Source organism: Chiloscyllium plagiosum, unplaced genomic scaffold (genome assembly GCF_037043375.1).
Source record: "Chiloscyllium plagiosum isolate Xiang-an unplaced genomic scaffold, Cpla_swu_hap1 HiC_scaffold_30, whole genome shotgun sequence".
NCBI lineage: Eukaryota > Metazoa > Chordata > Chondrichthyes > Orectolobiformes > Hemiscylliidae > Chiloscyllium > Chiloscyllium plagiosum.
The window spans coordinates 9,668,392-9,680,446 of record NW_028270168.1 but is presented as its reverse complement, the minus strand read 5'-3'; the positions used below and the strand labels follow the sequence as shown (position 1 = coordinate 9,680,446).

At 45.5% G+C, this 12,055-nt stretch overlaps 1 protein-coding gene across 1 annotated transcript in view; it reads right to left on the bottom strand.

The window, feature by feature from the left end:
• LOC122563500 (uncharacterized) overlaps nucleotides 1–10,936 on the bottom strand; it is a 224,164-nt gene extending 213,228 nt beyond the window's left edge. Inside the window, exon 1 of the mRNA XM_043717296.2 lies at nucleotides 10,617–10,936. Coding sequence (XP_043573231.1) covers nucleotides 10,617–10,685 — 69 coding nt within the window. The 5' untranslated portion in view covers nucleotides 10,686–10,936. The remainder of the gene's footprint in view (nucleotides 1–10,616) is intronic.
• Between the last annotated feature and the right edge of the window lie 1,119 nt (nucleotides 10,937–12,055).

Below are 12,055 nucleotides of genomic sequence, written 5' to 3'. Positions count from 1 at the left end.
CCTACATTTACTCCTTACCTAACACTATGGGCAATTTAGCCTGGCCAATTCACCTGACCTGCACATCTTTGGACTGTGGGAGGAAACCGGAGCACCCGGAGGAAACCCACGCTGACACAGGGAGAATGTGCAAACTCCACACAGTCAGTCGCCTGAGGCGGGAATTGAACCCGGGTCTCAGGCGCTGTGAAGCAGCAGTGCTAACCACTGTGCCACCGTGCCGCCCAGATTAAGAAATTAAATTAAATTACTGGCTATCCCTTGAAGATCGGCACTACCTCTGTAGGACTGTGGCCCAGAACCCAAGGAAGGGGAGCAAAGGAAGTAAAACTGTATTACTTATCACTTGGGTAAAGAAACTAATTCCTGAAACACAACCCATCCTACATGCAACTATGATCCACGTGGAATAAAGTGAACATATGGCCTCCCCAGGCCTATCAAATACCCCAAAAGAATGTAACACTTCAGTGAACACCAGCCTAATTTCAGGCACCTTTTCTTTATTGACTGAACCAGCACTTATCGCCATTCCTAATTGCCCTTGAGAGGGTGGTGGTGAGCTGTCATCTTGAACTGCTGTGGTTGGTACATGTTGTGAGGCAGATCCAGCGACACTGATGGAATGGTGATATATTTCTAAGTCAGGATGGTGAGTGGCTTGGAGGGGAACTTGCAGGAGGTGGTGTTCCCATGTATTCTAGAGGCAAGTGATCATGGGTTTGGAAATTGCTGTCTCAGGATCTTTGATGAATTTCTGCAGGTGCATCTTGTCAACAGTGCGGACTGCAGCGACTGAGCTTTGGTGGTGAAGTGGGGAGTCATTGAAAGTGATGGATAGTATGTCTATCAAATGGATGCTTTGTTCTGGGTGGTATCAAGCTTTCTGAGTGTTGTTGGAGCTGCACTCACCCAAATGAGTGGGGAGCATTGCATCACACTCCTGACTTGTACGTGATGGATAGGCTGCAGATTAATCAGCTTCTGACCAGCATAATGAAACAAGACGCCCTTGCCACCAGTATATCCCTACAAACCACCACCAAAACCAGCTGCATTCCTCTCCACTAAATGGTTCAGACCATCGTAGGAAAATACACAAGCCAAGGTTTTCTGGGCTCAGCATGTGCAAGCCTGGTGGATTCGCAGTTCCTGCTTCAACACAACATGCCTCTGGACCGAACTCCACCCTGTCAGGAGCCATAAACCTCCACAGAGTGGGCTGGACTTTCCCAGAGACCAAGAGATGGAAACAGCATGAGAATGAGGCCATTTAGCCGGTCATATCCATGCTGGCTCATTACCTCTCATCCCCACTCCATTTCCCATCCTTTCCCAGTTTCTTCAGCTTTTGCCAATTCCCTTTTGAAAGGCTTGATTGACCTGCCTCCGCACAGTCTCAGACAGCACCTTCCAAAACCAAACCGCATGCTGTGTGAAAGAGAGTTTCCTCAAGTAATCTTTGGTTCTTTTGTTATCCACCTTAAGTCGGTGCCCTCTGGTACTTGCCATTCTGTCATCAATGTGAACAGCTTCTATCTATCCACATGATGTCAATGTCTATCGAATCTCCTCTCCACTTTCTCTCCTTTTGAAACTGATAAAGCCATACAGCTCCTGAGTCTGGAAGTAACCTCAATAGCACAAGAAATAAAACAAGGGTCTGCAGATGCTGGAGGCTTGAAATAAACAGAAACAGAAACTGAATGGTTTCAAGGTATCGTGAATGGATCCAACCAAAGCACAGTTGTGTTTTTCAACATACAGCCTGAATCAGGTTGTAAGTTTGCTTGCTGAGCTGGTAGATTTGTTCTCAGACATTTTGTCACCATGCTAGGTAGCATTTTCGGTGAAGAGAGTGTGGTGCTGGGAAAGCACAGCAGGTCAGGAATTCCTGATGACAGGCTTTTGCCTGAAACGTCGATTCTCCTGCTCCTCAGATGCTGCTTGACCCGCTGTGCTTTTCCAGCACCACACTCTCGACTCTGATCTCCTCACTTCCACCAGCATCAGTGAGCTTTCTATTAATGTGCCTTGGTCTCTTAAGGCGGGTGTTATCAGAGCCAGAAGACCGGAAGTGATATCACACACCATAACAGACCAAGACACAAATAGAAAGCGGGACAGAGCACCAGCGCTTCACTGAAGGCTCACTGATGATGTTACCCACTATAGTGACGAAACGTGTGAGAACAAATCTTCCAGTTCGGCGAGCAAACTTACAACCTCAACCTCAACCTGAGCTACAAATCTTCTCAAAAATCACATACAGCCTGAATCCTTTAATGTGATCTCTCAGTACAACTCGGGACGGACTTTCTTGAGGCCCCTGTATCCCAGGTGCCCCCCACCTCCTGCTCTCTTCCAGCTGGGTTGCTGACCCACATGAGAACAACCTGGCCCCCCGCCCCTCCCCCACCCCACACATATCCTTGCCAGTTTTGCTGGTGGACACAGGGTCAAAAAGGTCATAGAGCGACCTCCCAGCACAGTTTTTACTCAGCAGCAACATGACAGCTCAGTAAGGAGGAGGTACACAAACTGCCTGCACTTGTGAGCGAGTCCTGGACAACAAACAGGAGACTGTGTGAGAGGTTTCTATACACAGCGTATGCCACATGGACTGGTTAAAACACTTAGCATTGCTGTGGGCTACATAAATGAAGGAAAATGGATTGGGGGACAGGGAGAAGAATGGTGGGAAAAATGGACCCTTACATACAAGTTAGGGAGATGCCGGTGTTGGGTTGGGGTGGACAAAGTCAAGCATCACACGGCACCGGGTTACAGTCCAACAGGTTTATTTGAAAACACAAGCTTTCAGAGCGCTGCTCCTTCATCAGGGTGAAGTGTGCCTCTGCGCCTGTCTCCACCTGGCAAAGGAGCAGCCCTCTGAAAGCTTGAGGATTCAAATAAACCTGTTGGACTGTAACCCCATGTCGTCTGACACCTGACCTTTTACACACAAGTTGGTAAAGTGAGAATTTGGTTTACTAACAGTATATACTGCAGTGACTGCCCTACAATAGACTTCTGTGTAAGCGAGGGATTAAAGATAACTGCAGAGGTCCTCCGGCATCTGTTTACAGGTACACATCTCTGCCTCTCCCCCGCCTCTGCGTGTGGTAACCTTTAGGCTCACGATCGACCTAGTCTGCAGCAAAGCGGACAAAAAATGCAGCCACTCACTGGGTTTGAGTTCCTTAATATTCACATGCTGGTGACTCAGACACATGCTCGCTCCTCTAGCGGTCTATTCTGAAACCCAATGGCCAGGCTGCCACAAGGCTCTGAACATGATATTGTGTGCAGTCAATAGGTTAAGAGCTGGATTGTTCAAACTGTGAGAAATGAGATTCATTTTCTCCCTGACCCAGTCTGCAAATTATCTCACAATTTACATCAACTTCCTGTGAACACAGCCAAACATTTCAAACAGTGTGCTGAAAAAAAATTGGCAGCCACAACCTGGCTTCCCTCAGCTGCACGGTTCTGAGTATCGATTTCAGGTGTATTGATTTTCAGTCAGAGAGCAATTTACATACAGTCTCGACAAAAATACAACTCCTAAGGCTACAGGAGCTCGGTAAAAAGTGGAAGAACTGCAGATGCTGGAAATCAGAAGCAAAAATAGAAATTGCTGGAAAATCTCAGCAGTTCCGGCATCTGTGGAGAGAAATCAGAGTTAATGTTTCATGGTCCAGTGACCCTTCTTCAGAACAAGAGCTTTGTACTGGACAACCTACAAAATACTTTAATTCTGGGATGGCATAAAAACAGATTTCAAAGGACAGAGGAAGAGAAAAGGGGGAGGAAGAGAGGTAGAGAGAAAAAGCGAGAGAGAGAAAGAGAAAGAAAGAGAGAGAGCGAGGAGGTAAAAGTAGGAAAAGAGTACACGTGGAGAAGAGAGAGGGAGGCAGAAAGGGGAGAGAAAGGTGAGGTGGAAACAGGGGAGATAGAGAAGGGAGGAGGAAATGGGTGACAGTGAGAAGGAGAAAATGGGAGAGCAGGAAGGAGGAAACGAGATCCACTCTCCTGTCAGTACTGAGAGTGCTGCAGTCTGAGCTGCTGTCTTTCAAATCAAGCGCATAAGTAAGGCCTTTCTAGTGAATATAGAAGATCCCATGCTTTTCAAAAAAGAGTAGGCCACCTTCCCCAATATCCTAATTAGTCTTCAACCAAAATCACCAAAACAAATTGTCTTGTTATTGGCATCGTTTCTGATCACTGCAGCTTACTATTTTTCCCCAGCATCATAACTGTATCCACACTCAGAACTGTTTTATTGGCTGGATAGCTCATTGTGGACATGAAAAGTGCTGTTTAAAGGCAAGTTCTTGTTCCTTTCTTTACCTCAGCAGCCTACTCTGAACTCATATTTTTGCCATTAAAAACTTCTGTGTAATAATTTGACACTGACAGAAGATACAAAGTCACTTCGTTGGAGAAATTATCAAAGAAAATTTCACACTGAGCCACGCGAAGAGATATTGCTAAAGGATGAATTAAAATTTACCTCTCTGACCAAAACTACCTCACACATAATAAATCCCTCACCCAGCAAACTGTTTCAAAGCCACTGAAAGACAGTCTTTCTTCCTACGACTTTTCAACTCCCCACATCAACACTGACTTTTTCCCTCAAAACTGAAGCAAAGGTAAATGGACAGTGGACCCCATCAAACTGAACATTTCCCTACGATCATAATGAAAGATTTTAAGTATTGTTTCAAAAGTGGGGGTAGAGGTAAAGGAGCTGAAGTGAGTTAGGGGAGAAATTTCAGAGCTGAGAACCTAGGATAGCTGAAAAAGATGGCCATGAATGGTGAAGTGAAATAAATGGCGAATTATCAAGAGTTCGAGAATTGGAAGAAGGCAGAAAGTTGAAAGGAGTGAAGGATTGGATAAAGCTGCAGTGGTAGGGATGGGTGTGGATCCATAAAGGGATTTGAACTCAAAGAGGAGAACTTTGAAATAAAATCATTGTTGGACCGGGAGCCAGTATAGGTCAACAGGCACAGGGATAAATGGGCTGAAAATGTGTTGCTGGAAAAGCGCAGCAGGTCAGGCAGCATCCAGGGAACAGGAGAATCGACGTTTCGGGCATAAGCCCTTCTTCAGGAATCAGACTTATGCCCGAAACGTCGATTCTCCTGTTCCCTGGATGCTGCCTGACCTGCTGCGCTTTTCCAGCAACACATTTTCAGCTCTGATCTCCAGCATCTGCAGACCTCACTTTCTCCACAGGGATAAATGGGACTTGGTTAAGATTCAAACAGCAGAATCTTGGATGAAAAAGTTTCAATACAAGTCACTGTTCCTCAAAAGTGAAAAAAATCAATGCCCACAATGATTGACTCATGAAAGTCTGCTGTGCAAATGGGGGAATGTCTTCAATCCCCTACTGAGTACGATAACGTGCCTAATATTGATGTGAGTTTGCATCTTTGAAACCTCAGTAAGAGTTACAGTTTCTGCTAATTTAATCCCAGAAAGGCCGAAATTGATTTTCCTACCCCCACTCCCAGGCATTTACAGATATTCCAGTTAAACACAAATGACAGCATAAATCCAATGAGAGCTCAGGTTGTTAATGGATAGGAACAGCTCTCACAGGAGAGCAATACTGTTTGTCTATATTTTTAATTGTACAATTGTCACACCCTTTGTTCAGACTCTATAGTGAGTCTCTTGTTGGCCCATTGCTTCACAGTAATCTACACACTTATACTTCTTTACATATTTTTATGAGTATGCAAGCTTTAAACTCAACTATTTGCCACAAAATTCCACCAAATATTCATTCAATTAACACATTCTCATTTTGAATTTCACTGACCCCTTGTTGTATGCCTCAGAAAGAATGGAAGAACCTGCATCGTTCACAACATTAGGATTTTCCAAAGCATCTTTTCATCAATGAAATGAATGTTGACATTGTAATTTTAGCTTGATTTGATGTAATTGAAAAAAGACTGCAGCCACTTTGAGTATAGTGAGATATCAAACTGAAATGAGATACTGCTCTGATTAACTTGTTTATTTAGCTCTATGGGACAGATAATTATTGGCGTGGGTGAACTCTCCTGCTCACCTTCCAAATCCCAGCATGCGGTTTCCTGAGAGAGCAGACAGTGCCCTGGTTTGGTCTCTCACCAGAAAGACAGCCCTTCTTGTCACTACAGCACTGCAATGGGGTGCAGACCTGGACTGGGGAGTCAGGGTGAAAACACAACAATGTTTCTACACTGACTAAGGCTCTGACACTTTCCATACAGAAGCACTGTGATGACTTGCAGGGATATGGCAGCGCCTACCATAGGATCCCTACAGTGCAGAAAGAGGCCATTCAGCCCATACCAACCCTCTAGAATAGCATCCCACCCTGACCAAAACTCCCCACTCCTAGCATCCTTAGAATCCCTACAGTGTGGAAACAGGCCCGTCAGCCCAACAAGTCCACACCGACCCTCTGAAGAGTATCCCACCCAAACCCATTTCCCATTACTCTAAATTTAGCCCTGACAAGTGCGCCTAATCTACACACCCCTGAACACTATGGGCAATTTACCTAACCTGCACATCTTTGGACTGTGGAAACTGGAGCACCCAGAGGAAACCCTCGCAGTCACAGGGAGAATGTGCAAACACCACGCAGATAGTCACCCGAGGCTGGAATCGAACCTAGATTGCTAGCACTGTTGAGGCAGCAGTGCTAACCGCTGAACCACCATGCCATCCATGTAACTGAGCTATACTGCTCAGTGAGTCCCAGAGTCAATCTTTTGCCTTTGGTGAGTTTTCCACCCTCAGCCAGGATAGCCATGGCCATGGCCAGAGAGCTATTTGAGTGCAAGTTGAAAGCTCATCAGGTTTCCCACTCCTGGCTATTGCCTGATTATCATTTTACTGAAGATTATTGCTGTGTGGATGCACAACGAAGACTACATCAGGCTGCCCTGTGATGGCCTCCATGGTCAAGTAGCCAGACAGCCACTCCATTGGTCACTCCATACAGAAATAACACAAATGCATCCAACAAAGAGCTTATCGGAAAGATCGCTCCACAGAAGTATCCTTTCTACATACACTCTGTAAAGCTGATGAGGGAGAGATGAAGCCGCAAATATATTTACATCTCCAACACACACTCCAACGTCAATCAGTGACTTCAGGAGAGAGGAAGAGAGAAAGAGAACAGGCAAGGGAAGTAATAATTTGAAATGGTCAAGAAAGGAACTTCCAGAAAGAGAGTAAGGAAATGGTGTTGAATTGTGGATAAAATATTCTCATTTCTTTCTCTATATAATAGCTTTGAAATTAAAACAGCATATAAATGTTGGGAGTGCCTGCATTGAAATAGACACCTGCTATTAGATAGAATTGGCGTTTTGGGCAAAATGTTATGCCCGAAACGTTGATCCTCCTGCTCCTTGGATGCTGCCTGACCTGCTGTGCTTTTCCAGCACCACACTCTCGACTCTGATCTGCAGCATCTGCAGTCCTCGCTTTCGCCTACCCGCCATTAGAATACAATCTTCAAGGATCAGATTTGTCTGTTTCAGGTCTGGTTTTATTTGTTTTCCAACAGTAGTGACCACATGCAGAAGATGCTGATTCTACGTAACATTGCACAATGTGCCGACACAATTAAAGCTACAGGTTTATTGACAAATGACCAGCAGGAGAGGGAGAAACTTGGTGTAACATGAAGGCAACTGGGAATCACAAATTTAAAGTGGGCCCCTGCCCCGGGTCAGTCTGGTGGGGCCCACTGTCCATTTGCCTTCGCTTCAGATATGACGGGTGAGGTCAACATTGACACGAGGAGTTGAGAAGCCCCATGGGAAGAAAATTCTGCTTGCAGTGGCTTTGAAACATTTTAATGGGTGAGGGATTTACGATGTGTGACACGGTCTTTCCTCAGGTGGGTTGCTACAAATGTAATAAACAGATTTTGATCTCATTTATAGGTTACAGGTGGGACTGAAATATAGACACTTGGTCACATAATATAGCCCACACAGGCTCATAAAGCATAGGTTATTGAGGTCAACTAGAGTACAGTAACTTTGGACTGATGCCAGTACAATTGGGCCTGTACTTCCTCAGACATGAATCATCTGATGGTCCAACAGAAGCTTGAATTATGGGCCTGAATTAAACATCAGTATATTACACACACAGGGAGCCAGTCAGAACAGCACACTCAGCGGACAGCATTTAGCTGCACCGTTGTACTCATATATAGAAATCTCGTAATCCAGCTGTAGATCTAACACAATTTCGGCCAGACATCACCAAGCTGCTCCAAGCAGGATGAGGTCAGTCTCTCAAACGGGACTATGTTGGATATTAATTAAGGAAGGATAAAGAACAATGGAGCACTCAGTTGGTTTATTTAGACCCAACAGACTCTGTATTGAGACCCAGGTATATTTCCATTCAAGTGAGATTCCAGCCAGTGACAATAGGTAGCTACTTTAATCATCGTCTTCAGGGCTTAGCCACTACATCATCAAATTTTTATTAAATTTGATTTTTTTTCGGGGGTGGAGAAAGGAAAGGTTATTGTGGTTCACTATCTCCTCACCTTTCAGTAAAGGAAGAAATTTTTTAATATAACCTCAATGTCCCAAAGTGCTTCTATGGATAAGGAGATACTTTTTGAAGTGTATACATTGTTGTAATTCAGGGAATTGTGCCTGCTGGTTTTCACACAGCAAGATTCCACACCTCCGAGATAATCACAGAATCCTTATGACAAAGGAGGAGACCATTTGGCTCATCATGTCCTGGTCAGTCTGTCTGCCTTAATGATGTTAAAAATCACACAACACCAGGTTATAGTCCAACAGGTTTAATTGGAAGCACACTAGTTTTCGGAGCGACGCTCACTATCACCTGATGAAGGAGCGTCACTCCGAAAGCTAGTGTGCTTCCAATTAAACCTGTTGGACTATAACCTGGTGTTGTGTGATTTTTAACTTTGTACACCCCAGTCCAACACCGGCATCTCCGAATCATGCCTTAATGATGATTGAGGGACAATTACAGGCCAGACTACTAGGAGGGAGCATTGATCCCTCTGCGAATTATTGTGGGATCAACCACAACCACCTGAAATGGCAGATGAGACCTAAGTGTAAAGTCTTATCTGAAAGGTAGCACCCCTGAAACTGGACTCCCCTCAATACTGCACTGGATTGGGTTAAAAGCTCAAATATCTGGAGTGCGATTGAACCCATGAAGCTTTGACACAAAATATCAGAATGTTTCTCACGGAGCTATCACCAGTACCCACGTTTATGACCACTGTTAATATCAGACATGAGATTTCAACATGTTCCTAGCTCAGCACGATGTGTGTCTTCATAATACAACATTCAGCACATCACAATCTACTGAGGAGCCATCTCCAGTGTTAATCCAATATGAACATCCTGCAAGTATCCTGCACACATCTTCAAACCATTCACAGCCACTCAAGGGTTAACTGTTCTGAAATAAAGAAGATCTCACATTCTCTCATAAACATAGAAATCTCTCAAAGGTGAGGAATAGCAGTTTCTGCCCAATGAACTCAGTGACCCTGCTGAATCTCAATTTTAATAACCAGCATGTAATCAAATAAAGCAGGAACTAGAGGACAGGGAGACAGAGACAGTGAGAGAGGGGGAGGCAGAGATAGTGACTGAGAGAGACTGAGATAGTGAGAGAGAGAAACAGAGACAGTGAGAGAGAAGGGCAGTAAGTGAGAGAAAGGGAGCAAAAGATAGTGAGAGAGAGGGTGACAGAGATATAGTGTGTGAGAGAGGGAGGGATACAGTGTGAGAGAGGAGAGATAGAGATACTGAGATAGAGAGAAATTGAGAATGAAAACAGAGAGGGTGTCTGAGATAGTGAGGGAGAGAGACAGGGAGAGAGGGAGACAGACTGAGAGACAGAGATTGAGACAGGGAGAGAGAGAGTTGGGGTAGACTGAGGCAGAGGGAGAGAAAGGGAGACTGAGACAGAGAGAGGAGAAAACAGAGTGAGAGTGAGGGAGAGAGATTGAAATAGTGAGAGAGGGAACAAGAGCAAGAGACCCAGTGATGAGAGAGAATAATGGATAGCAGAGAGAGCAGATGAAAGGTAGAAGGGGAGGGGTGAGAGGAGAAGGCACAGAAGATAGAGAGAAGGACTGAGAGATGGAAGAGGTGAGAGAGAAAGAGAAGATTGAGGGAGCAATGGAGACCAGGGGAAGAAAAAGAGGGTGAGAGAGAAGTGGAAGATGCTGGGGTACACAGAAGGAATGGAAAACATGCGGGAGTGAAGAGAGTAATCCACAATGAAACAGACCAGAGACCCACCTGGGAGTGCAGAGCACGCTTCCCCCCCCGGGAAGGGGGGCTCGGTTCCCAATGTAAAAGACCATGGAAATCAAAGGCATCAGCCACTTGTGTCACTGTGACAGTTTGCTCTCCTGTTTGTGAGGAATAAACCCCCTCCACTCCCCAACACAGACACAGACAGACAGAGAAAAACACAGGCTCCATTCCGAATCAATCCTGCAGCAACAATAAACCCCTCGCCGGTGTACACACCTCCCCAGCAGCGAGGGAGCTGACACTCACCATTCCAATGTGACACAGGCTGGAGCTGAGGAGGCAGAGGCAGAGGCAGAGCACTGGGAGTCTGCCCATGGTGTGACACACACAGGCAGGGGATGGAGAGCGGATCGTCTGCTGTAGAGTCCTACTGAAGGCGCAGCCTCCTCTCTGACTCTGTCTCTCTTTATTTCTGTCTCTGATCAGGATGGAGCTGGCCCCTCGTCGATTTCACTCCGCTCTCTTCCTTCCCCCTCTCTCTCTCTCTGATCAAAGTCAGCGATCCGCAGCCACCAGCACTAGAGATCCGAGTCCTCCTCACTCTCTCCCTGTCTCCACCGACTGCTCTCAGCACTCCCCCCAACACCTCCCTTTTTCTCTCTCAGTAATGATCCGCCCCTAACTCACTCCGGATGGAGAGAGAGCTCAACCAGGAATTGTAAGCAATCCAACCTGCCCTCTGCAGGCTCGACATTTATCCACACTACGGATAACCTTCGCTTATTAGTCTTTTTCTTAATATAAAGAAATCAGTTCTGCTGTCTAAGGTAGCCCAGCGTCTGTGCAAGAGGGCTTGGTGAATATTTCCTGCGATTTTCTTTGTTTAATCTTCAGACCTTCCAGCATTTCAGCAGCGGTTTTCAAAACGATTGAGACTGAGGTCCAGCTTCATTGCATGAAACTCATCATCAACGCAGAACTATTTATTTTCAACAAGACTTTCTGTCTCCCTCAAATGCACTAAGATTTCCCTCGGATGAAATAATGGAAGACTGGGCAGTGGAGAAGGAGAGAGAGAGAGAGAGAGAGTTTGGAGACCTTTCATTAGTACCCTGTTCTCTCGTCCTCAGTTGCTGACAGATGTCCTGATATTCCCAACATTTTCTGTTTTCATTTACAAGTTCGGGTATCCCCAATATTTTTGTGTGCATTAAAATCAGAAGATTCGATGCTGGAAATCTGAAATTTAATTTTTAAAAAACAGAAAGTGCCGGAGGAACTCAGTGGGTTTGGCAGTATTTGTGGAGAGAAAGCAGAGATAATGGCTCAGGTCTAGCAAGAACTAGGAGCAGGAGTAGGTCTTTCAGCCCCTTGAGCCTGCTCTGCCATTTAATACGATCATGGCTGACCTTAGCTTGGCCTTTACTCCATTTTCCATCCCACGCTCCACAGTCTTCAACCCATTACTAATTAAAACTCTGTCTCCCTCCTCCTTGAATGTACCCAATATCCTGGCATTCACCGCTCTCTGAGCAGCGCATTCCATAGATACACTTCCCTTTGAGAGGAGTAATTTCTCCTCCCGTCTGTTGCAAACCTGCTAACTCTTCCTTTTTGTTTGAGTGGGCTTCTGTCACTTTGGCCGAGATTCAAAAGGGGATTGGACCTGAGGGAGAAATATCACAGGGATGTGGAGCAGAGCAGGTTAAAGGGAGCCCTCTTTGGAAAGGGCACCGCTGACTGGA